Source organism: Pseudoliparis swirei, chromosome 22 (genome assembly GCF_029220125.1).
Source record: "Pseudoliparis swirei isolate HS2019 ecotype Mariana Trench chromosome 22, NWPU_hadal_v1, whole genome shotgun sequence".
Classification (NCBI taxonomy): domain Eukaryota; kingdom Metazoa; phylum Chordata; class Actinopteri; order Perciformes; family Liparidae; genus Pseudoliparis; species Pseudoliparis swirei.
Window position 1 is genome coordinate 3,483,871 of NC_079409.1, and position 26,122 is coordinate 3,509,992.

At 46.4% G+C, this 26,122-nt stretch overlaps 1 protein-coding gene across 3 annotated transcripts in view; it reads left to right on the forward strand.

Annotated features, from left to right (window-relative positions):
• Window positions 1-26,122, forward strand: part of sema6e (sema domain, transmembrane domain (TM), and cytoplasmic domain, (semaphorin) 6E) — a 110,388-nt gene that overhangs the window by 56,962 nt on the left and 27,304 nt on the right. For all 3 annotated transcript variants that reach the window (XM_056443632.1, XM_056443635.1, XM_056443633.1), the window contains 13 exons: window positions 3,666-3,868; window positions 7,353-7,467; window positions 8,286-8,343; window positions 10,743-10,799; window positions 10,935-11,036; window positions 14,988-15,078; window positions 15,783-15,905; window positions 19,583-19,671; window positions 19,792-20,009; window positions 20,604-20,735; window positions 21,015-21,170; window positions 23,307-23,483; window positions 24,232-24,369. In XM_056443632.1, the coding sequence (XP_056299607.1) occupies window positions 3,727-3,868; window positions 7,353-7,467; window positions 8,286-8,343; window positions 10,743-10,799; window positions 10,935-11,036; window positions 14,988-15,078; window positions 15,783-15,905; window positions 19,583-19,671; window positions 19,792-20,009; window positions 20,604-20,735; window positions 21,015-21,170; window positions 23,307-23,483; window positions 24,232-24,369 (1,598 nt within the window). In that variant the 5' untranslated portion in view covers window positions 3,666-3,726. The remainder of the gene's footprint in view (window positions 1-3,665; window positions 3,869-7,352; window positions 7,468-8,285; window positions 8,344-10,742; window positions 10,800-10,934; window positions 11,037-14,987; window positions 15,079-15,782; window positions 15,906-19,582; window positions 19,672-19,791; window positions 20,010-20,603; window positions 20,736-21,014; window positions 21,171-23,306; window positions 23,484-24,231; window positions 24,370-26,122) is intronic.

A 26,122-nucleotide genomic window follows, 5' to 3' on the forward strand; every position in this document is an offset into this window, starting at 1 on the left:
TTTCGTCCTTATATGTTGTATATATTGTCCTCATATATTGTGGATTTCGTCCCTTATATACCATTTCATATCGTCCTCATATATCGTATATATTGTCCTCATATATTGTAGATTTCATCCTCATATACCATATATATCGTCCTCGTATGTCGTATATATCGTCCTCATATACCATATATATCGTCCTCATATGTCGTATATATCGTCCTCATATGTCGTGTAGATCAACCTTATATATTGTGTATCGTCCTCATATGCCTCCTACATCATTCTCATTCATCGTCCTCATATACCGTGTATATTGTCCTCATATACTGTGTATATTGTCCTCATATACCATGTATATTGTCCTCACATACTGTAGATTTCATCCTCATATACCATATACATCGTCCTCATATACTGTGTATTTTCTCCTCATATACTGTGTATATTCTCCTCATATACCGTGTATATTGTCCTCACATACTGTAGATTTCATCCTCATATACCATATACATCGTCCTCATATACTGTGTATATTGTCCTCATATACTGTGTATATTCTCCTCATATATCGTCTCTACATCGTCCTCCTACACCGTCCTCCTACACCCCAAAAGGCAGCACAAGCTGCCTGTGTGCACAGGCTCCACTCGGGCAGAGCTCCGCCCACTCCCCTGGATTCATGGCGTTGGGATCGTCGTTTGACCTCATTGCTGAGCGCAGCGCTCTCCGCTGCATTTAAATGAAGCGGGCTACTATCAATATTGATGGCGGTTCATGCCTCTGTTGACTTAATTTCCTGCTCCCACTTAAAAAATAAAAGCATGTGGCCCTAGTCTCCTTGCCAAGCGGCACAGTCCATAAATTAGGGAACCCTGTGGAGGACGCGCTGCCCTAAATAAGTTGCCTAGGAGGGGGGGGAGGGGCGCAGGTTGCCATCGTTGGTTCGGAGTTAGTTTCCCCACAAATCCCTCCGCTGTCGGCGTCTTTTCAAACGGATCTGCTGCTTATTCCCACACTCTACCTTAATGTTGAGTCCTGATCCTGTTTCAGGAGACTCGTTTTGGTTCCATGTTATTCTGGGATTGTGAAACCAATCCAGGTGGATGGGGTCCGCAATGCAGGGCTCCAGACTGCGACCAAATGGTCGCATTTTGCGCCTAAAATTAGACACAGTGCGAGTAAATTTTTCATCAACTCGCGCATGCGCGACCAGTAAATTAGCAGATTTCTTTTTTTTGTTATTAAATATTTTTGTTGTTTACAAACTTGTTCTACACTTCAGCCCACTATAGTTAGCGGTAATGCCTGAATGACTGGTTTGCTAACCGACATTAACTCCAGAAGAAGAAGAAAGGAGACGAAAACCGAAGAAGAAGAAGGCTGGCCTGTGTGTGAGAGGGGGGGGGGGGGGCTAATGTGTGAAAAGAGGCGCACCGCAACGGAGACGCAACGAGGGCGAGGGCCGCAGAGTGAGAGGTCCACGAGGGGATCCTCACCACCGAGCGGCGGCCCCGTCCCCCGAGTTGAATCTCTGGGTCGACTCAGCCGACTCTCACATGTCTGCCCCTATAGACTGATGTTCACGGTAAACGCATTCGATCTGGAGCGCGCGAGGGTTTTGATAACGTTAGCGGAAGGATTTAAGTGACAACATCCGGTTTTGCAAAGTTAGCGGAAAGAACCACGTGAAACAACATCCGTTTATCAAAATAAGATGTCGACAAATCATACACTAACATATAAAAGTAAACAATGAACTGATGTTGTATCTTTATAGATAGTTTCTGAGATTTAGCTTAAATTATGCTAACATTAAAAATGTTTACTGTACCAAGGAAGAGTTTATAAAAATTAGTCAGTCTTTTGTATGTTAAGAAAAGTCCTGTATATAGATTTCCCCAAGAGTTCCAGGAAATGAATGATGCAGATGTGTTCCATACATATCTGAAATCCCCTACAATAGCAATCAAACAATTGTAATGTATCAATTAGGAAATTTTTCAAAGTAAAAGTTCTAAATGTTTAAAGAAATCGGTAATTTCTTTAATGTTTGAGTTGCTTTATATATGTATTTCCTCATTGTCCTAGGAAATAATGCTACACAATAAATAGAATGCTTCAATCAACACCGTGATCGGTGATTGGTATTATCGGATCGGCAGATACTGATTTCAGTGATCGGTGATCGGTATTATCGGTGATCGGCAGATACTGATTTCAGTGATCGGTGATCGGTATTATCGGTGATCGGCAGATACTGATTTCAGTGATCGGTGATCGGCACCAAAAACCTGATCGGTGCATCTCTAGAAACCAACAAATGTTTTGATTGGCCACATCAAGTGCAACATGCACATGCTCAAGGTATGTTTTCTCTTCAAATATGTTTAAACTCAATACAGTAACTTCTGAAGAGTTCTCTGTTGTGAATGTTTTGCAGTTCATGAAGGCAAACAGGCATAAGATTGTATATTGTCAAATTATTTATCAGTAATACAGTAAAAATGATGGGAAAACTTTGCAAGTCGATTTATAGTGTGTCAGGGTTTTTCCTGCAGAGAAAATTTGGGCGCGCCTAAGCCGTTTTCCCGAGCGCCTATGACAAATCCCGAGCGCCTAAGGCAAAAAAAAAGTCTGCGTTGAAAAAACCAAAACAACTGTGTTCATCAGGTTCATGTCAGCGAATATGTTCTCAATAGTATGTTTCAAGGAGGTGTGCTCACCTGTGTGCGCGTATCACGGCAGAGCGGCCAGCTGCTGATCACGCACTCAATAGCTCGACTGCATGAATAGAAGGTGCGCATAGCGCGCAAAAAAAATTTTTGGGACCACCCAAGACCCATTTTGACCCAGGAAAAAGTGCGCCCCTAAATTTTCTGCTTGCGCCCCTAACATTTTAAGTTAGGAGCGACTGTGCTCCTAGTTAAAAAAGTTAGTCTGGAGCCCTGCAATGTCGTCAACATGATTTTTCAGCCATTTTAGTGTTTTCACAAAGACGTCCTGTGGTTTTGTCTTTAGCTTTCTCTGTTCCTGAAGTTTAGCACTTTTTAATCTATTTTTTTTTGCTTCTATATTTCTGCAAATGATGTCGATTAGCAGGAAATCTCCCATCGTCTCCAACTATGGGGCCAGAAAATAAATTAAGTAGAAATAAATAAATGCATGAATAAATACAGGAAAAAATAAATAAATGCTTAAATAAAGACAGAGGTTCGGACCGCCCAGCTCATTTGCAAACAAGGACACATAAATGTCACGCATAAATAAAGAAATTAATGTAGAAATAGATTTTTAAAATGATGTCCTGTTTAGGTATAACTTATTTATACATACATTTATTTAAGCATTTATTATTTATTCCTGTATTTATTTATTTATACATTTATTCAAGCATTTATTTATTTATTCTTGTATTTTAGCATTTATTTATTTATTCCTGTATTTATTCATTCATACATTTATTTTAAGCATTTATATATGTATTCCTGTATTTATTTATACATTTATTTCAGCATTTATATATTCCTGTATTTATTCATGCATTTATTTATTTATTTATACTTAATTCATTTTCTGTCCTCCATATCCAACATGCCAACAAGTAGTGCAATTAGTTCCATCACCTTCCACTTGTGTTGAGTCTGTTCTCACCCTGTCGACCTTTCTTCTCACTCCAGGTGGGGGGTGTGAATCTGCCGCCGGCCATGTGTTTCTTGTGAGGCCTCATCACCCGCCAAAATGAGGCCGATGCCCGGCTCGCCCCCACCCGTCCTGCCGGCCGTCCTGGCGCTCACCTTGGCCGCCGTCTGGCCTCGGCTGTCCTCGGGAGCGGCGCCGTTCCCCCAGGACCTGGAGCCCATCAGCATCGTGGGCCGAGAGTGTAAGTTCAGAAAGAATACGCAGGTGTGAATTTCCAAAATGTCCGCTTGGTTTGTTTGGGTCATTCTGGCTCCAATCACGACCCGGAGTACTTCACGCGAGGCCGAAGTCCATGAATCCAGAAGAAGCTGCTGCGGCGGTTGGATTAAAGGAACGCCATACATCGGAACGCTGGCATTGACCGCTCGCTCCGTCTCGCCTGTTCCTCTGACGCGCCTCCGCCAAAGAAAGTCTTTCTGGCGAATGGAAGTCGACGGGGTTGATGGCAAAACTACATCAGGGCGTTAGTTTTACAAACTCTCAGCCGGCGCGTGCAGTTCAATCCAATAAAACACTTTATTCCCGCGCAGCCCGAGGCGCTTCAGACGCAGCGATCACACGGCCGGAAGAACGAGGCCGGTTCTAAAGTGCAACGAGCTCTGTGAGAGTTTGTAAATAGATGTTTTATTTATTTATATATTTATTTATATTTATATTTAGCTTTCTGCGCCGCGTTCACTTTGATTCGCCCAGACTTTTTTTTTTTTTCCTCCATTGTTTTATTATTTATTCTTCCTTCACAAAACGGTGCCAACTAAAAGTTTTCTGCAAGAATTCAAGGTAACGGCGTCTGAGTCGCTGATGTGAAGAAGAAGAAAAAAGGTAATTTTGTGGGTGAAGTATTCCTGTTCACTCTTTTCCCCCGGAATGTAATTCTCAGCCGGATGCACATGCTCCATGAAGCCCGTTGTGATGATTGATGCCGAGCAGTGTGACGTGCAGGGCAAAGTTATTTAAACAATTGCCCTCTGCGTGAAGTTTCGATTCCGACTGTCTAGGGACGCTGAAAGTTTCCCACCGACGTCGATTCTTCCGGGAGGCCTTTAAACACACCGTCTCCTCCCTCCGTGTGCTAGGGAAAGCAGCTCATTGCTTTTGAATGGTGAATTAGTTTCATGGTTATTCTCACATTTTTTTTTCTGTCATGTTTTTTTGTCATGGTTTTTTTCTAGCGTTTTTTTCTCATGTTTTTTCCCACTTTTTTTTCTCACGTTTTTTTTGGCACTTTTTTTGGTCACTTTTTTTACTCACGGTTTTTTTTTCCCACCGCCCATCATAGAAGTTAGAAAGTGCCGCTCTTCAACGTCGCACTCGTCGCAGGCAGCCAATCGAATCCCGGCAGAGGCGGGCTTTGCTTCTCCACCTCCTTCCTTCCTGTAAAGTTTCAGTGTGATTTCAAATACCGTCACTTGCTTCCCCCTCCCCCCCCCCTCTCTCCTCCACCAAGCTTTTAGAGGATGTGAAAGTGCCGAAGAGTAATTTTTAAAATCCTCATTTGCCCGTGAGAGGACGGCGAGGCGGGCCAGAGAGCCACTGGGAGTCGTCTCCACCAGACGAAACGGCGAGGTCCGGAACGGCGAGCACATGAATCTTTTAAACCAGGGGTCCCCAAACTTTTTCCTGTGAGGGCCACATAACGTTTGCCTCGTCTGCTGGAGGGCCAGCCGGGGGGGGGGGGGGGGGGGATGCTAGTGAGAAGTGAGTGTGCTCACCTATGCGCGCGCATCACGGCTCTGTGGTGCGCGCGCATCACTCACGCTCGCGTGCAGACAGCATTTAACGGAGCAGCGCGTGCGCTCTGATCGCTCATTTAATGTAGTATCGATACTAAAAATATGGGGGGGGGGAATTACAGAGTGGGGGGTGGAGATTTCACCCTGTTATAATAGTAGGGATAACACTGGAGTTGATAAGCGTGTCTTCTTGTCTGATCAATACGCAACTGTGAGGTGCGCGAATGGACCGAGCGGCCAGCTGCTGATCACTCAACAGCCCGACTTGCACGAGTAGACGGTGCACCGAAGACTCATTTTGACCCAGGAAAAATCCTGGATGCGCGCGCCACTCGCTGTGAGTGCATGCACGTGCAGACAGCATTTAATGGAGCGAAGCAGCGTGCGCTCTGATCGCTCTTTTAATGAAGTATCGATACTAAAAATATGCTAAATCACATCGTTTTTAACGTACGGGTACTTTGTTAGTATCGCTACACCGTGCAGCGTGACGGCAGCAGATGTAGCGGACTAACATCCAAGCTAACCTAACTTCCCAAACGCTGTGGACATCTGAACGCTGATTGGCCGAGACGAGACACGTCCATCAAAGATGTTTTATTGCGAAGAGGACCACTTCACATTTTCTCCGCGTCTCACTGCAATCTCAACGGCAGCGGGCCAGGTGAAAAAAATAATAAATCGGAACGCGTCTCTGGTATTGTTCAGGGGGCCGGTCCACATGGGGAGGCGGGCCGGATCCGGCCCGCGGGCCGTAGTTTGGGGACCACTGTTTTAAACGGTCCATTTCGAGACCGGAGGGGGGTGGGGGGCTCCCCGTAGAGAGAGAGACTCATTTTCTGACTGTGGACTGCTAATTCAGCAGCAGCAGCAGCCTGGGTCAGACGGGAGGCCGGAGGCCACTTAACACACTGCTTTACACATCCAGAGCGCCGGGGCCTCGAGCCGAATCCTAATTTGGGGGGAAAAAAAGGGAACGGAAAGGAAAGTCTCTGTGATGTGGGAGGCGGCCTGGTGTCGGTGTCGAGCAGACTAATTTCCTCTCTGCCTGGAGCATCTTTTTATTTCACAGATATGTGTATATATGTATATATCTATATACATATATATAGATATATACTACTGACTGCCTGTCATTCTCTTATATAAGACCTGGAGACAGCGTCCCGTTGTCTGAATGAATGTCTCCCTCCACGGAGTCGCGGCGCTGCAGCAAAACGACGGCATTAAGATGCAGGAGGAGAAAGCAGGAGAGAAAGTAGAGTTCGCATCACGTCCTTCTCTTAACCTCAGTTCATCTAATCTTTTATGTCGCGACATCTGATTTATATCCTGCCTGCAGAATAGATATCATTACATATATACTGTATATATTTATATATTTATATAAAAATATATTTGGAGTCGAGGTTGCACTCCTATGACCTCCGAGGCGTTCGGTGTAAACGCGTCTTCACCAGACAGACACTCGTCCTCCAGATGGTTGAGCTTCGTCTCCTTCGCCCGTGAAGACGCCTCGCCGGTGATTTAACACACGAGCAGACGAGTGCACGCTCTGTGTTTTCGGCGCATTTTTGCCAAATTGCGTCCCCGTGGTTTTAGTGTTTCTTAAACTGTGAAGGTGTCACTGTGTCTACTTGTTTGTCTCTAAGCTGCGGATTAGTTAGATGTTGTTGTCCTTCTGTCTCTGGGAGTAACAACAGCTGTTTGCCAAAGTGCTAATACATGACCACGAAGAATAAATGGCGTGTTTTAATAAGTTAATGTTGACGCCGTGTTTAATTGAACTGAAGTGAGGCTTGTCTTTCTTTTGCAGTTTAAAAAAATATCTCTATTTTCAACAAGATGAAGTCTTGGGCCGGGGTTAAAAAATAATACGATTAATCTGAGTTCTTGAACATGTGTGTGTCCCCCCCCACCCCCCCATTACAGCCTCCTACCTCTACCCCAGCTTCCAGGGCCTCCTGTCGGACAACGACACCGTGCGCCTGGGCCTGGACTTCCAGCGGATGCTGAGGATCAACCGCATGCTCTACATCGCTGCCCGGTCAGTTTGTTGTGACATCACCGACGGCCTCGCCTGGCTTTTGTTGACCTTGTTGACCTTGTGTATTGAGTGAGGGGTTGGAATCTGATGAGAGGTGTTGGGAGCAGACCGTTACTTCCTGATGCACCATGTTGTACACAAGTGCTTCTAAACTTTTTTTATTCTGATTATTTTGGGGGCGTGGCTTCACCTAAATTGACCTTGAAAGGAATCGACACCACTGGGCTTTGTTTTTCAGTTTTTTTTATCATTTAAATCTGGCTAACTTTCCCCAAGATCACCAACTGTAGCTGCGACGTGAAGAGTGAAGCTGGAGGAGTTGCATCGTTATCCATTCTCACGAAGCTTCGCCAGACCCTGAACCATCCATTTGGTTTCCTAAACCAATGGATTCAGTCGTTCATTTCACTTTTGCTTCACTCTTTGGGCCTCTCCGGTCCGTCCCGACCGCACGCCGCTCCCCTCTGCGTCACGACGGCGTGGCGAGTCGGCTATCTTAAAGAAGCACCCGGCTGCGTGTTGGCTCGCTCTCGTGCCGCGGCGCTCTCGCTGCCAAGAAGCCCGTCGGAAAGGGTAGAGACGCATTCCTCGTGCGCCCGAGCGGACTTGACATTTTCCACAGCTGCAAACATCCGTGCAAGAGTGCACGCCTCGCTTCCCCGGTGATTCGGGGGGGGGGGGGGGGGGCAGCTTTTTGTAGAAGAGCCGATAAACTTTTCGTCAATCCACCATCACACACCCCTCTGTTGTCGAGCGGGTTTCAATCGGAGACGACCTCGCTGGCGGTTTCTTGACTTCTCTCTCTCTCTCTCCCCCAGGGACCATGTGTTTGCCATCAATCTCGCCACTTCGGCCGAGCAGATAATCCCGCAGCAGGTAGGAACGTCTGATCTATTGGCTCAACATGTAGTGTGTGTGTGTGTGCGCGTAGGTGTGTGTGTACTTTGGAGAACGTGAATGTGTCATCAGGTGTTCACCGTATCAAGCAAGTCCACATGTTGGCTGGTTGACTAAAGCAACAACAACAACTCAATAAACACAGTGTTTGTCATGTTTTAATTGGAGAATAAAAATGGATAACGAGAGATTCCAAAATACAGAATGATCTGGAATTGTAAAAAATAGTCTGAATTCTTGCTTCCCCAGAAAGAAGAAAAGAAGCTGTTTTTAAAAGGCTTATTTTTCTGGGAACCAATCGGTGCTCAGCGACGCTCGCTACATTGTAGCTGCTAAAAAATGACTTCATCTTGGGATAAATATGGCACCAATGTTATCGCCTCTATCAAAGACAGTCTATGGTTCACACACATATTTATACAGTTTCAGCCATACACATGCGACACTATGTATTATTCACCATATTTCTGCTTCGGCGATGTCATCGGAATGCCGGTCGTAGAATCTCAGTTTAAAATGCGTGCGTCTCTGTGTCGACTCTGCTTCTTATCAAAAGTCAATAATCCGTGACTAAATGTTCAAATAGATTTTATTGTGGTCATGTGGTCTGGGTAGTTGTTGTTTTTTGGAGCGTGTGTTTTCATGAGAAAAACCTCTTGTAAATATTTGCGACTTATTATTTTCCTCCGCCTTCCTTTTCATTTGAGTATTAAGCAATCTCTCTTCAGACGTACACCCGACTCGAGAGGCCCTTCTGAAGCGCCCCCCCCCCCCATCCCCTATCCCTCATCTCGAATCTCGTTCGTCGAACGGCGTATTAATGATTCATTATTTTTCCTTATTTTCAATTTTTTTTATTTTTTTTATTTATTAGTTGTGTTTCTTCTCATTTTTCACTTTACGTTGTCTGTTTGCTCTACCTTCCTGTCACTTTATGCAGTACTACTGCAAACAGAACAACACACACACAAAAAAAAGAAAAATACTTGTTCGCTGATCCCTGTCGCTATATTGTGCACATTCTCTAATAAAGTATATTTAAAAAAAGAAGTAAACCAAATCCAGCGCGGACCAGGCGGGGGGGGGGGGGGCTCTATTTACCATAATGCTGACTCGGATCCTCCTCGAAGCGGCGCCGTCGGACCCGGAGGACGCCGAGCGCCGAGACAACGGGGGAGCCGAGGACCGCTCCGGACGGTTTTATTATAAGCCAGTTATTCCCCGCCATGGCTTACTGAGGCAAAAAAAAAAATATCAAACAGACAAAAGATGTGCAACAGCTCGCCTTAAAAAGAATAAAGCTGGCGGTATTCTATGTTTGTTTTTTATTTTATTTTAAAGGTGAACAAAAACAAAACAAAAACTTGATATTTATTAAGACTTTCTCCATATCTGCCGAAAGAGAGATTTCCAAGGGATTTTTTTATAGTCAAACTAAACTAAAAAGAATAATAAGCCTTATTCTTGCATCGCCCTCCACGAGGAGACGGCTGCACTGGAAGCTCTCCGATGGAATGGAGAGAGCTCTGGAAAGAAGAAGAGAGAGGGGGACAAATAGTTTTCTCGGGAACTTTCGGTCCGAGAGGAGTGACCCCTCTGCTCCAACACGGCAGACAAATAGATTACAGCATATATCTGGCTTGTTGCGAGGTCATAGGTCAGAACGCCTCGAGGCGCTTTTTTTTCTTCTTCTTTTCTTTACTTGTCAGCGTCTAAAGCAAAGAGGACTTGGACGGTTTTGGTCGTTGTTGAACGTCCTGGAAACACGAGGAAATACCGTCAACTGAATTACATTTGAAGGCTTTCTGCGGCGTAAAAACAAACATGTCCGTTCATATGTGTCATGTGTTCGTCACAATTGAGCCTTCGTCAACTCCCGCCCCCTCGGACGCAAACTGGCCAATCGTAGCGTAGCGTCCCGACAGCCCCCGTTCCTTAATTTGGTGACGTGGTGGTGACTGAGCTCTGATGGAGGAGCACAGTGGGGGGGGGGGGGGGGGCGGGCGGGGCGGGGCTTAGCAAAGGCTCAATCTGGCGTCTCCTTCTTGGAGGTGTGTGTGTGTGTGTGTGTGTGTGTGTGTGTGTGTGTGTGTGTGTGTGTGTGTGTGTGTGTGTGTGTGTGTGTGTGTGTGTGTGTGTGTGTGTGTGTGTGTGTGTGTGTGTGTGTGTGTGTGTGTGTGTGTGTGTGTGTTTTCTCGCCACGTTTAGCTGACGAGCTGCGCAGGCTTCCTTGATATTTATCCCTGTGTTTCTCGCTCGTATTTTTATTTATTTATTCCCACCACAGTTTATCGAAGCTCATGAGATTTTCCATCACGACGGGGAGCAACAGCTCGTCTTTGAGCCTGACGGTTCTGCTCCTTTTGTTTTTCCTCCAGAAGCTGACTTGGAAGACGAAGGATGTGGAGAAGTGCACCTTGAGAGGGAAGAACAGCGTGAGTAGTATGGAAACAACCGAGAGGAGGCTGATGGCTGATGGCTATTGGCTGATGGCTATTGGCTAGTGGCTAGTGGTGCTCCTGACATCACATCTGTTGTGTGTTTGTTTGTTTTTGTTTTGCCCCCTACAGGACGAATGTTACAACTACATCAAAGTGCTGGTGCCGCGCAACGACGAGACGCTCTTCGCCTGTGGCACCAACGCCTTCAACCCCACCTGCCGCAACTACAAGGTGAGGGGCCGGGCTCGCGCCACGTTAGCGGCTTTCTGTGACGGCGTCATTTTCCGGGATATTATGTCATAAACATCTGTGCAAACTGACACTTAAAACATCCCGTGAGGCCAGAAAGGTTATGAAATATGAAGTCAGAATTGTGAAAATAATAAGCTCAAATAAAAACTGTTATTGGTTTCTGTTATACATTTTATAATGTGTTTAGTTGTATTATATTATTATTATTATTATTATTTAAAATTAAATTAATTTTTTTCTTGAAAAATGTTGATATTTTACAGTTGAATAAGAAAATGTAATAATAAATATTAGAATAAAATAGTATTTATTTATACAAAGGGCTGTGAGTAAAAGTAAAATAGATAACGTGTTTAACTTTAATTAATCGTTGATGCTGAAAGAGTTAAATCAAAGTTAAACCTTACTTTATGGCCATTAGTTATGTATTACAAGCTTCCTAAATTGCATTCCTTAATGTCTTATTGCGTAGGAGCTAATTTGCATACATTTCTGTCAAAAGAGATTTTATGAAGCCGGTTAAATTTTGGGATGTCTCTTTGAATCCCTCAACGGCATTTTAAGTCCATCTCAGGCCATGTTTGAGTTATAGAAATGTTGAATAAATCACTCTCCTGATGGTCCACGAAGACTTCAGGAGAAACCTTCAGAATACAGAGCGGAAGGAGAGCGGAAGGAGAGCGAAAGGAGAGCGAAAGGAGAGCGAAAGGAGAGCGAAAGGAGAGCGAAAGGAGAGCGAAAGGAGAGAGGAAGGAGAGAGGAAGGAGAGCGGAAGGAGAGAGGAGAGGTCGACGTCTCTAAGTGCTCCTGAAGTGGAGACTTCTGGAGGGAAGAACTCATTTCTAACATGTTGACGTCGCTGCAGGTGAAGAGGGTTAAAAAAAATGTAAAAAATCCTGGTAACTTTAGCATAAACATATTTTACTCAAACTTGCATGAAAATAACTATAATTCTGCCGGCAGCGTCTCGTGGAAATAGAAAAATAAAGCCCCAAAAACATGAAATGAAGATGCATTACGCAACACTCCCACTGCACTATTAGGTTCACCAGCAACACTCTTCAGATGGAGCACATCTGTGGTCAGCTTTTAGAGCAATATATACTGTATATATATATATATAGATATGATGTATATATTTATAGATATATGCATATATCTATATATATGTGTGTGTATAATATATATATATATGTGTGTGTGTGTATGTATATATATATAGGAGGTAAATATCAGTGTGGGGGAGGCACGTTGTTATAAATCCAAAAGGGCATTTGAGTAAATCAAGAAATTTACATTTCACGGGTTGTTGTTGTTGTTGTTGTTAAAGGTGACCTGAGAACCGGTCGAGTCTCAAGGATTTCAATGTTCACGCCTTAATTAACAAACGCTTTGTGGCCACGGTGTCATTTAGTTTATTTTGCCACTCATCCGGGATCAGATCTCTGAATCTCAAGCTTTACCTTCGACATATGGAACAATAATAGAACGTTTCCACAACAATTATGTTTAAAGGGCATTTATTACAAATGGAAGCAATTAATTCTATATGGAGAAAAAAAAATGATGATGATGAAAAATTAACAAAGTAATTGTTTAATTTAAGAGCAAACCAAGTTAATGGAAATAAATAACCTGGCATTTGAAAAACAAATTAAAAGAACAAAGAATAAATAACAGGAGACAACGACCTGTCACTCAAAAGAGGCCACGCCCCTTGAAAACGGGTAACTTTAAGCCTTAACGTAATCCGAACGGCTGAGTTACATAAAGAATAAAATGAAAGGTTAATTGATCACATTGAGTTATGGAGCAGGCTAGTCTGGGAGCTTGAGAACTCCCAGGAGACCTGCACAGTGTCCAGAGTTCACACACACACACACACACACACACACACACACACACGGAGGGAGGAAGTGTAAATCATGTGAAGGAATCTTCCTCTGGGTAGAAAGGGGGCGGAGCCTGTGTGTCTGGTCAAAGACTTGAATGGACGCCACTCCTTCCTTCGGGCTGTTTTTAAATTTAATTACGGGGTGATTAACAAACTGCCGTTTCACTTCAAGTTGTGTCTCTCTTTTGGACGAGAGGTCCGCTCAATTCTGAGGAGTTTATAATCGGATTCAAAGCAGCATTTAACTTAATTTATGAAGAGAGCAACTCCGATCGCTGATTGGAGAACGAGGGACGCATCGGTTTATTTTTCTCTTCCCACGATAGTATCTTCTCGATTCATTTCTTTTCATTTCTTTATTTTTTGGGGATGACTCCTCTAGCTTCATGGTCAAGTGCGCTTTTCGAGTTAATTACTAATTCAACAAAATACAAAATCAAATTTTATCAAAGCCACGACGACATAATTTGTGAAAAACCGCGTAGATTAAACGTAGATTAATGGTAGATTTATTGTGGTTTTCTTGTAGATTTATGGTAGATTTATTGTATATTTATGGTATATTTATTGTAGATTTATGGTATATCTATTTTAGATTCATTGTAGATTTATGATAGATTTATTACATATTTATGGTATATTTATTGTATATGTACCCATGAGTCACATGCTCCTCCTTCCTGCGTCTCTGCGCCTCCTTCCTGTTGTTGAAAGCCTGAAAACTGAAACGCATTAAAAAAGCACTTTCCGTCTCTTGAGCCCTTCTTGTAGCAGGAGACGCGACACGAACCCCAGAACAGTGACGCGATATGTAGGGCAGAGCTGTTGTGTCTGATTGCATCAGGTCCCCCCCCCCCCTCCCCCCCCACACACACACTCACACCTCTATCTTTTAAGAAGAAGTGTGTGTGCAAATGTCTCGGGGCCTTTATGCAGAGTTCACGTGGCAAAGGTGAGGCTCCGCATCAGCGGCTGTCTTCTTCTCTGGATAACTGTTGTAGTTGTTGTTGTTATTGTCACACCAACATGGGGGGGGGGGGGGGGCTGACTGCTGTCTTCCTTTCCAGATGGGAATAAAAGCAAATGGGGGGGAAAAGGTTATAAAGAAGAGATGTCTGATAGTATAGAAGTCTATACTTCATGTGTTAAAGCTGCATTCTTTCTACTGACCACCAGGGGGAGACTTCTCTGGTTGTATAGAAGTATATACTACATGGGTTAAAGCTGCATTCTTTCTACTGACCACCAGGGGGAGACTTCTCTGGTTGTATAGAAGTATATACTACATGGGTTAAAGCTGCATTCTTTCTACTGACCACCAGGGGGAGACTTCTCTGGTTGTATAGAAGTATATACTTCATGGGTTAAAGCTGCATTCTTTCTACTGACCACCAGGGGGAGACTTCTCTGGTTGTATAGAAGTATATACTTCATGGGTTAAAGCTGCATTATTTCTACTGACCACCAGGGGGAGACTAATCTGGTTGTATAGAAGTATATACTTCATGGGTTAAAGCTGCATTCTTTCTAATAACCACCAGGGGGGGTTGTATAGAAGTCTGTCCACAAACCAACGTCACCATGATGACGTCCACTTCTGACACACTGTCTGTGGTTACAACAGAAGGTGTTTAATCAGTGTGTTCAAACTCCACACACACACACACACACACACACACACACACACACACACACACACACTGCGCGCTCATCGTCCTACCTGAGCGGTGCGACCTTGTTGTCGGAGAGCAGCAGCTCGATGTCTGCATCTGAGAGATAAACCGGCGCCTCAGCTGCAGACGTCAGGACCTCCGACTTCACTCGCTTATTCTCCTTACCCACAATAAAATAAAATACATACTTATCTTTACGGCGCATGTGTCGCCCCCCGTAATAATCCCGGATTATGATTTAATACGGTTCCCTTCTCGCCGCTCCGGAGACTTTTAGTGTGTCGACGGCGCGTAAACACGGGGGATGTTTCCCCCGGCCACGGCTCTGTTTGTGGGGCTGTAACGCGTCCTCTCTGACCCTAGATGTCCACGCTGGAGCAGGAAGGGGAGGAGGTGGTGGGACAGGCCCGCTGCCCCTTCGAGTCCCGCCAGTCCAACGTGGGCCTGTTCGCAGGTGAGCAATGCGGCGCCGCGCGTTCGAGTCCCACGGCTGCTGCTGTGCGTCATCCGTCCCAGTGATAGTTACAGGGCGGGTTTTTTTTATTGCCAAGGTGGGGTTTTTTTCATCCTGTTTTTAATTTTTTTGTATCCTGTTTTGATGGTTTTTAAAAAATGTCTTACGTTTTTTCATCATGTTTTGACTTTTTGTAATCGTGTTTTTGCATTTTATTTAATGTTTTAACGTTTTTTTAATTGTGTTTTTGCGTTTTATTTAATGTTTTTAAGTTTTTTTATCGTGTTTTTAAGTTTTATTTCATGTTTTTATGTTTTTTTTTTATCGTGTTTTTGCGGTTTTTAATCTCATTTTTATGGGCAGCTGTCCGTCCGCCAGGACTCCAGAGTTGAGTTTGTTGAAAGTTGTGTGTATATATATTATTTTTAATATTTTGTAAAGACTATTTTTGCACGTTTTTGCAGATTTGAAACTTTAGTGAACTTTAATTTCAATCAATTTAATCATTTAAAAAAATGTTTTCTTAATTATTTTTGCCAGTCAAATATTTTTCTTCATACAGTTTAAATACCAATATATATTTTTTGAAAGATGAATATAACTTTTGACAAAAAGGTTGTGAATACATTGTCCCAGACGTCTGGTCGTAGAGCACGGAGGTGTTCTCTAAATTTCCCTCCCCTCCTCCCCCATCCCTCCCTCAGGTGGCGATTTCTACTCGGCCACCATGACGGACTTCTTGGCGAGCGACGCGGTGATTTACAGAAGTCTGGGAGAGAGCAGCCCCGTGCTGCGCACCGTGAAGTACGACTCCAAGTGGCTGCGAGGTGAGTGGGCGTCGCCCTGAGAAATAGTCGAGTAGTCAAGGAGACGACTCCCTCCGTTTTCAATCGAGACTCCAAAATCTGCAAAAAACACCAGAATTCCCCGAACTCAGAGGAGGCCGAGTTCTCTCTCTACATCTTGTATCCTTCCTCGCCTCCTTTCTGTCGACCCAGCATCCAGGAAGCTTCTCGTGTCCTCTGTGATTAACGTCGTCGGTAACTGAGCTCGCGGTTCGTGTCTGGTCGTCAAATCGCTTCGAAAAGTTTCGTCCTACGACTTTTCAAAAACTTAATGAGGCGAAAAGAAGAAATCGTTCATTCATTGGGACTATTCAAACGGTTTGAATGTCGTTTCGATGCGCACGGTGATGTGTGCAGTTAGGGAAACGGAACGACTCAGAAGGACGTTTTAAAATGAGTCCATCGGGTGCAATTCGTCATTGACGACCGCAAGGAGTCATGGGACGCTGGCGGTGTTCCCTAAGCCAAAGGAGATGAAGAAAGGAGGCACCGGCCAGCTTTACCACTGCTGCCACGGGGTATTTAACTCCGCTAGGAAGCTTTGTCGTTAGGACCCTTCCTCGTTCGAAACCTTCCTCTTTGGGCAGCTTCCTCGTTGGTGAAGTTTCCTCGTGTTGAAGTTTCCTGATTAGGAACCTTCCTCGTGAGGAAGTTTCCTTGGGAGGAAGTTTCCTTGTTGGGAAGTTTACTCGTTAGTAAGCTTCCTCGTTAGGAAGTTTCCTCCTAAGAATGTTTCCTCGTCAGAACCCTTCCTTGTTAGGAAGCTTCCTCGTTAGGAAGTTTCCTCCTAAGGATGTTTCCTCGTCAGAGCCCTTCCTTGTTGGGAAGCGTCCTCGTCAGAACCCTTCCTTGTTGGGAAGCGTCCTCGTCAGAACCCTTCCTTGTTAGGAAGCTTCCTCATTAGGAAGTTTCCTCCTAAGAATGTTTCGTCGTCAGAGCCCTTCCTTGTTGGGAAGTTTACTCGTTAGTAAGCTTCCTCGTAAGGAAGTTTCCTCCGAAGAATGTTTCCTCGTCAGAACCCTTCCTTGTTAGGAAGCTTCCTCGTTAGGAAGTTTCCTCCTAAGGATGTTTCCTCGTCAGAGCCCTTCCTTGTTGGGAAGTTTACTCGTTAGTAAGCTTCCTCGTTTGGAAGTTTCCTCCTAAGAATGTTTCCTCGTCAGAACCCTTCCTTGTTGGGAAGCTTCCTCGTTAGGAAGTTTCCACCTTAGGATGTTTCCTCGTCAGAACCCTTCCTCGTTAGGAAGCTTCCTCGTTAGGAAGTTTCCTGCTAAGGATGTTTCCTCGTCAGAGCCCTTCCTTGTTGGGAAGCTTCCTCGTCAGAACCCTTCCTTGTTAGGAAGCTTCCTCCTAAGGATGTTTCCTCGTCAGAGCCCTTCCTTGTTGGGAAGCTTCCTTGTCAGAACCCTTCCTTTCTGAGGAGCTTCCTCGTCAGAACCCTTCCTTGTTGGGAATCTTCCCGGTTTGGAAGCTTCCTCGTTAGGAACCTTCCTCTTTGGGAAGCTTCCTCGTCGAGGACATCCAAAGCGCAGCCCCGATATTAAATCTCCCTTCAAATCTCGTATCCTTCCTCGGCCCTTTGTGAAGTGAACATCCAGGCAGCAGGCTCCTCCTTTCCTAGCCTGACACGAGATTTTAGAAGCGATTAACATTTACATGATAATGGCCGACGCTGTCTCGTCTCCGTCTCGTGGAGACGTTCGCTTCCCGACGACGACGATCAGCCCTGCGGCAACGCAGCGAGCAGATGTTCGGCGTGTTCGATTGAGGGAAACAAATAATAAAAACGACTTTGCACAATTAACAGATCATCACTAATCGTTGCTACTTAATGTTCTTGTCAAGTCCGTTAATGGTTTCAGGAGGCTACACCTGTTATTGAGGTGTATTGAAATATCTCATCTCTTTTTAATTAGCCTGAGCGCCACAAAGTGCTGACGACATGTCTCCATTGAGTCTTGAGGCCTGAAAAATTCGCTCGTCTTGAGTCTTGAGGCCTGAAACAACATCGTTCATCTTGAGGCCTAAAACGACCTCGCTCACTTTGAGTCTTGAGGCCTGAAACTTCGCTCACCTTGAGTCTTGAGGCCTGAAACTTCGTTCATCTTGAGTCTTGAGGCCTAAAACGACCTCGCTCACTTTGAGTCTTGAGGCCTGAAACGACCTTGCTCACCTTGAGTCTTGAGGCCTGAAACTTCATTCATCTTGAGTCTTGAGGCCTGAAACGACTTCGCTCATCTTGAGGTCTGAAACGACTTCGCTCACCTTGAGTCTTAAGGCCTGAAACGACCTTGCTCACTTTGAGTCTTAAGGCCTGAAACGACCTCGCTCACTTTGAGTCTTGAGGCCTGACACGACCTCGCTCACTTTGAGTCTTGAGGCCTGAAACGACCTCGCTCACTTTGAGTCTTGAGGCCTGAAACAACCTCGCTCACTTTGAGTCTTGAGGCCTGACACGACCTCGCTCACTTTGAGTCTTGAGGCCTGAAACGACCTCGCTCACCTTGAGTCTTGAGGCCTGAAACGACCTCGCTCACTTTGAGTCTTGAGGCCTGAAACGACCTCGCTCACCTTGAGTCTTAAGGCCTGAAACGACCTCGCTCACTTTGAGTCTTGAGGCCTGAAACGACCTCGCTCACTTTGAGTCTTAAGGCCTGAAACGACCTCGCTCACTTTGAGGCCTGAAACGACCTCGCTCACTTTGAGTCTTGAGGCCTGAAATGACCTCGCTCACTTTGAGTCTTAAGGCCTGAAACGACCTTGCTCACCTTGAGTCTTGAGGCCTGAAACTTCGTTCATCTTGAGTCTTGAGGCCTGAAACGACTTCGCTCATCTTGAGGTCTGAAACGACTTCGCTCACCTTTAGTCTTAAGGCCTGAAACGACCTTGCTCACTTTGAGTCTTAAGGCCTGAAACGACCTCGCTCACTTTGAGTCTTGAGGCCTGACACGACCTCGCTCACTTTGAGTCTTGAGGCCTGAAACGACCTCGCTCACTTTGAGTCTTGAGGCCTGAAACGACCTTGCTCACTTTGAGTCTTAAGGCCTGAAACGACCTCGCTCACTTTGAGTCTTGAGGCCTGACACAACCTCGCTCACTTTGAGTCTTGAGGCCTGACACGACCTCGCTCACTTTGAGTCTTGAGGCCTGAAACGACCTCGCTCACCTTGAGTCTTAAGGCCTGAAACGACCTCGCTCACTTTGAGTCTTGAGGCCTGAAACGACCTCGCTCACTTTGAGTCTTGAGGCCTGAAACGACCTCGCTCACCTTGAGTCTTAAGGCCTGAAACGACCTCGCTCACCTTGAGTCTTAAGGCCTGAAACGACCTCGCTCACCTTGAGTCTTGAGGCCTGAAACTTCGTTCATCTTGAGTCTTGAGGCCTGAAACGACTTCGCTCATCTTGAGGTCTGAAACGACTTCGCTCACCTTGAGTCTTAAGACCTGAAACGACCTCGCTCACTTTGAGTCTTGAGGCCTGAAAAAAATGACAACTGTGTCCCCAGACCGCTCACGAAGGAGGTCGCGATCCGACCCGATCGCGTGAATTCTTGAATGTTTTCCTGATATGGACGCAGGGAACCGGATCCCGTTCGATAGGAACGCCGAAACATCTGTTCATAAGAACGAAATAACAACCTTCTCTTTCCTCGCCTCCCGCAGAGCCCCATTTCCTCCACGCCATTGAGTACGGGAACTACGTGTACTTCTTCTTCAGCGAGATCGCGGTGGAGTACACCACCCTCGGCAAGGTGAGCGAGGTCGTTTTCAGGCCTTTTGGTCTAACCCCGGAGTCCAACGGCATCGCATACGAGGCGGTGACTGTCACCTGTGAGTGACCTTCCCTTCCTTTCCTCCCTTCCTTCCCTCAGGTGGTTTTCTCCAGAGTGGGGCGCGTCTGCAAGAACGACAACGGCGGCTCGCCGAGGGTGCTGGAGCGCTACTGGACGTCGTTCCTCAAAGCCCGGCTCAACTGCTCGGTGCCGGGCGACTCCTTCTTCTACTTCGACGTCCTGCAGTCGCTGACCAACGTGCTGCAGATCAACCGCCGGCCGGCCGTGCTCGGCGTCTTCACCACGCAGGCCAACAGGTTGGGGATCCGGGTTTTCTTTTTTTATATGTATTTTACAGACATTGGAAAAACATGGAAACTATAAATCCAGCTGGTGTTTATCAATGTTGGGGAAACCGCAGTTGTTGGCAAGGGACTTTTGGTTTCTCAATCATGGCATCCTCGTTCAGAATTTAATGTTTTTTTTTCCCTCTACAGAAGAACGGTTTATTTGGGCTGAGATTTAAAATGAACAAAATGTTTTTGTCTATTTTTTTTTTAGAGAAACGTTTTTTTGCACGTGATGTGTTCAAGGAACATTGGAAAGATGAACATCTTTTTGTTTGTTTTTACAGCTTCTGGCTGTGATAGTTTTGGTGTTATTTTTGTGGATTTGGGGGTTCAGAAGGAAAATAGTTGCGTCCTGTCCTCCTTTATCACACACTTGTATTTATGAAATGATCTAAACAGCACAACCGTCTGGTTTCTCTCGGATCTGGTTTCGAACTGGTTTCGATTATCGCTCTGGTTTCGATCTGGTTTCTATTATTATAAATCTAGTTTTGATCTGATTTCGATCTGGTTCCTCTCGGATCTGTTTTCGATTATCGTCCTTTGTCCTCCCTTCCTCAGCATCACGGGCTCGGCCGTCTGCGCCTTCTACATGGACGACATCGAGAAGGCTTTCGCCGGCAAATTCAAAGAGCAGAGGAACAGCGAGACGGCGTGGACGCCGGTTCCGGAGGACCAGGTCCCGAAACCGCGGTGAGGATAGCTTTCAAATTACACAAAACAAAAAAAATGTCTTTTCTTTTTGTTTCTCGTGTCACAGCTGCTGCTGTTTTTGTTCCGCGCAGACATCATTTGTGAATAAAAAAAAACAAAAAAACAACAACAGTGACACAAGACACCTGTTTTTTATTCCCCCCCCTTAAACCAAACAGCTGCCGGGTGTTTTTTTACATTTGTTTCCGTTGAAATGTGAGCTCTCCCCTGATGTTTTTGTATTTTTTTTTTTTTATTCTGTTCCTGTTGCCGCCGCAGGCCGGGATGCTGCGCCGGAGAGGGCTCGGCGGCCGCCTACAAGTCGTCCACCACCTTCCCCGACGACACCCTGACCTTCATCAAGTCCTACCCGCTCATGGACGAGTCTGTCCCCTCCGTGGACGACAGGCCCTACTTCACCCGGACCACCAGCAGGTCTGGGATCAGTTTCATTTTATCACCAGAACCAAAACTCAGAGCATCAACACACAAATCAAAGAGTTTATTCCTGATAATTAAAACCCTGTGGTGCTGAAACATTTGAAAGGAAATTAATAAGTGACTATTTTGATGAACGGCTTCAGCATCTGAAACACACGCATAATAAAATGAATCGTTAGGGTATCGCCCACATTCTAAATATATAGGGCCACAATTAACGACTTTTCTCATTACCAATCAGCCCAGCCAGTTATTTTCATCTTAATTAGTGCGACTGCGAGCTCCCTGTGGACTGAAGCGAGCCCCCCTTCTTTTTTATTCTTTTTTTGGAAAAAGAAAAATGAGTTGCCGGTCCTCGAATGTCTCAGGTTGAAAGATTCAAACAGAAGAAGAAGAGCACCAAATGTCACTTAAAGATACATTTTGCAGATCTGAACAAAAATAAATGTATTGACATCTATTTTTGAGTTTTTTAAATAATTGAAGCATCTGGCAGCTTTAATACTTCGTGATTCTTAATTCATAATCGTACAAATCTGGTTCCTCCAAATCGCGCTGGGGTCAACTGGTGAACCTTTGAGAACATCCTCACTGGATCCAGCCGGTTCTAATCCCGTACCGGGTCGCGTGCAGGTCGTTCCCGCATGTTCCTTCGCTCGGGGGCTGATTGGCATCGATGGGTGAGCTCGGGTGGAACGCACAACCTCGTCCCTCATCGACACCCGGAGGACGTTTATCGGCTCGTTCTCCAGAGGCCGTGGGGACGGGAAGTCTTCGCAAATCGAAAGAGTTGGGCCCTTTTTTTGTTTTCTTCGTAAAGCATTTTATTGCACGACTTGTTTCTTCACACAAAAAGGTCATAAAGCGGTCCGTGAAAATCAGATATGAGTTTACAGATAATGACTCTACTGAGAGGGGCCCTTCGTCTGGTTTCCCCCATCTTTAGCGTCCTGTGGGGCACCTATAGGCTGCAGTTGCCACCACTTATTCCACCAGTGCTTCTCAGACACACACACGCACACACACACACACACACACGCACACGCACACACACGCGCACACACACAGGAGTGTCCTTGCCGCCTCCTGCAGCCGGCTGACAGCCAGCCAGACGCTCCTCACTGGGGAGAAAACGTGCGCCGCTTCACATCTGGCGCCAAAAACATCACATCTGCCTCGCTGCTCCCCACGGAGAGGAGCTAGATAAATGAAATCTAAGCAGGAGCACATCGTGTATGTGTGTGTGTGTGTGTGTGTGTGTGTGTGTGTGTGTGTGTGTGTGTGTGTGTGTGTGTGTGTGTGTGTGTGTGTGTGTGTGTGTGTGTGTGTGTGTGTGTGTGTGTGTGTGTGTGTGTGTGTGTGTGTGTGTACCATCTGGGAGGCAGTCAGGGAGAATTGAGGTCCGTCGGTGACCTCTTTTTTTAATTTAAATTTTTCATAGAATAACCCAGAAGCAAAGCTCCGGGTTTAATGGAGAACGTTTTGTTGACTCGGGGGGGGAAAAAGCGAGTAAAGCTTCTCCCTCCGTCAGCAGCAGGGAGAGGAAGTAGGCGGCGGAGGAAAGGAAGTAGAAGGCTGAAGAGAGGAAGTAGGTGGCAGAGGAGAGGAAGTAGGCGTTGGAGGAGAGGAAGTAGACGGCAGAGGAGAGGAAGTAGACGGCGGAGGAAAATAAATAGGTGACGGGAAGAGGAAGTAGGTGGCGGAGGAGGAGAGGAAGTAGCCGGAGAGGAAGAAGCCAGCGGACGAAAGGAAGTAGGCGGCGAGGAGAGGAAGTAGCCGGCGGAGGAGGAAAGGAAGTAGCCAGTGGAGGAGAGGAAGTAGGCGGCGAGGAGAGGAAGAAAGGAAGTAGGCGGCGGCAGAGAGAAAGTAGGCGTTGGAGGAAAGGAAGTAGCCGGCGGAGGAAAAGAAATAGGCGACGGGAAGAGGAAGTAGGTGTCGGAGGAGAGGAAGTAGGTGTCGGAGGAGAGCAAGTAGGCGGCAGAGGAAAGGAAGTGGTGGGTTTAGGAGATGGAAGTGATCACACAAGGAGCTCCGTGACGCTGGTTTGGTCGACCAACATTTGGCGCTCGAATTAACGGCTCCACCGTCTCACTTCCTGTGTGTGCGTTTTGTTTTTCTGGGTCCGTGCAGATTCAAGTTGACCCAGATAGCGGTGGACACGTCGGCCGGGCCGCACAAGAACTACACCGTGGTGTTCCTGGGCTCGGACAACGGGCGCGTGCTGAAGATCCTGGCCAGCACCGAGGGCGCCAACGCCTCCTTCAGCACCCAACTGCTGGAGGACGTGGACGTCTACAACCCCGACAGGTCGGAGCTCCATCTGTGGCCCCTCCTCTCTTTGTTTACCTTCTCGTACTTCTGTGTTTGTGCCGAGTCCTCCAAGGAAGTAGCGTGTGTGGGTCAAGTTAATGATTTGATTTTTAAATACATATTTACCTCCTTATGAATGGAAATCAGCAAATCAGACTGTTAAATAAATAATAATTATCAGAATCGGCCAAAAAGAGATCGTTGCATCTCTAGTTTAGTCCCTTACTCTGTATTCTTCTTCTTCTTCTTCTTCGGTTTCTAGCCTTCTTCTTCTTCTTCTTCGGTTTCTAGCCTTCTTCTTCTTCGGTTTCTAGCCTTCTTCTTCTTCTAGCCTTCTTCTTCTTCTAGCCTTCTTCTTCTCCGAAGGCTAGAAGAAGAAGAAGGCTAGAAGAAGAAGAAGGCTAGAAGAAGAAGACGGCTAGAAGAATAAGGCTAGAAGAAGGAGAAGAAGAAGGCTAGAAGAAGGAGAAGAAGAAGGCTAGAAGAAGAAGAAGGCTAGAAGAAGGAGAAGGCGGCTTCTAGCCGTCTTCTTCTTCTTCTTCTTCTAGCCTTCTTATTCTTCTTCTTCTTCTAGCCATCTTCTTCTTCTTCTTCTAGCCTTCTTATCCTTCTTCTTCTTCTACCCTTCTTCTTCTTCTTCTCCTCCTGTGTCTTCTCCCGTTTTCCTTGATAACGTCTCGTCTCCATCTCTGCATAATTTCCCAAAGACTCAAAATGTCCGCCGGCGTTCCCCTGTGCTCCTCAGGTGTAACGTGCGGGGGGAGGACCGGAGGGTGCTGGGTCTGGAGTTGGACCGGGACCACCACGCCTTGTTCGTGGCGTTCTCCGGCTGCGTGATCCGCGTGCCGCTGAGCCGATGCTCCGACTACGACACCTGCAAGAAGTGAGTCACGGCCCCGACCCCCGAGACCCCCGCTGAGTAACGGACTCCTCCATGAGCAGAGGACACGCTCGGCCAGGAAAGAAACGCTGGACCCGCTTCGGGTCGGGACCGACTTGGGGGAGAGGGTCTTAGGGGAGAGGGTCTTGTTGGGGGAGAGGGTCTTGGGGGAGAGGGTCGTGGAGGAGAGGGTCTTGTTGGAGGAGAGGGTCTTGTTGGAGGAGAGGGTCTTGGAGGAGAGGGTCTTGGAGGAGGAGAGGGTCTTGGAGGAGGAGAGGGTCTTGGAGGAGAGGGTCTTGGAGGAGGAGAGGGTCTTGTTGGGGGAGAGGGTCTTGTTGGGGGAGAGGGTCTTGTTGGGGGAGAGGGTCTTGTTTGGGGAGAGGGTCTTGTTGGAGGAGAGGGTCTTGGAGGAGGAGAGGGTCTTGGAGGAGGAGAGGGTCTTGGGGGAGAGGGTCTTGGAGGAGAGGGTCTTGGAGGAGGAGAGGGTCTTGGGGGAGAGGGTCTTGGGGGAGAGGGTCTTGGAGGAGGAGAGGGTCTTGTTGGAGGAGAGGGTCTTGGGGGAGAGGGTCTTGGGGGAGAGGGTCTTGGAGGAGAGGGTCGTGGAGGAGAGGGTCTTGGGGGAGAGGGTCTTGGAGGAGGAGAGGGTCGTGGAGGAGAGGGTCTTGGAGGAGAGGGTCGTGGAGGAGAGGGTCTTGGGGGAGAGGGTCTTGGAGGAGGAGAGGGTCTTGTTGGAGGAGAGGGTCTTGGGTGAAGGGGATAGCTGGTTGGGCTCAGCTCTAGAGATGGGGTGAGGAACTCGGGGCTCAGCATCTGACCCGGAAGCCTCCTGGATAGCTGGAGACCCCCGAGGTGGACCCAAAACACACTGGAGCTACTATACTTTGAAAAACGGCTGCCGGGTAACTCGAGTAAAAGAGGATCAATTTCCTCCTCCTCCTCCTCCTCCGCCGGCAATTTTGATGCTGTTAGACGTGTTCTGGACAAAAAGCTCCGGGTGGCAGATGTTACGCTATTATCCGCCTGGTTCGTGGAGTTTGTCGGCCTCAATTTTGCGCCCCCCAAAAAAGCAGCACTCTGACGTCGTTAGTGGCGTTGGCAGGTAAGTGAGGAGCCAGATTAAAGTAAGCCGCGGGGAAATATGGTGCCACGTAAGAAATGCGGTTAGTCGTGTTTTTATAAGCCGAATCTGATCGGAAAGCCGCCTGAGCCTAGCGTGGGGAGGTCATGTGTTCATGTGGTCATGTGATCATGTGATCATGTGGTCATGTGATCCCGTGTGTGTGTACAGCTGAGGGGAGACGGTTCAGGGGGCAGTTTAGAAAACTATATTTATTAATTTTACCGGTGAACTCTGGAATCAACAGATTCTCGTGACATTTGTAGTCGGCTGTGAGAGTTTTACGTGTTGTTGGTCGTCTTGTCATGTCCCGTGGGTGTCGGGTCAAACAGGAAGCATCGGGTCAAACAGGAAGTCAGAGGACGTGCACGCCGATCAGCCTGATTTTTTAACTATCGTCAAGTTGTTTCCCGATTTTCAGCCCAAACTTTTCCTCACGGATGTGCTCTGAATGCTGGAGGAGAGGGCATTGGCATTGTTATCATCATCACCATCATCATCATTATTATTATTATTACTACGTTATCGGTGTTAATTTGAATAGAAGTATATTTGGTATTCGAGGAAACGTCGCCATGTGGAGTTATCTCCTTTTTATCCAGCCGCTCCACTGGGGCAGCTTCCTGTGAGAAGCCTCTT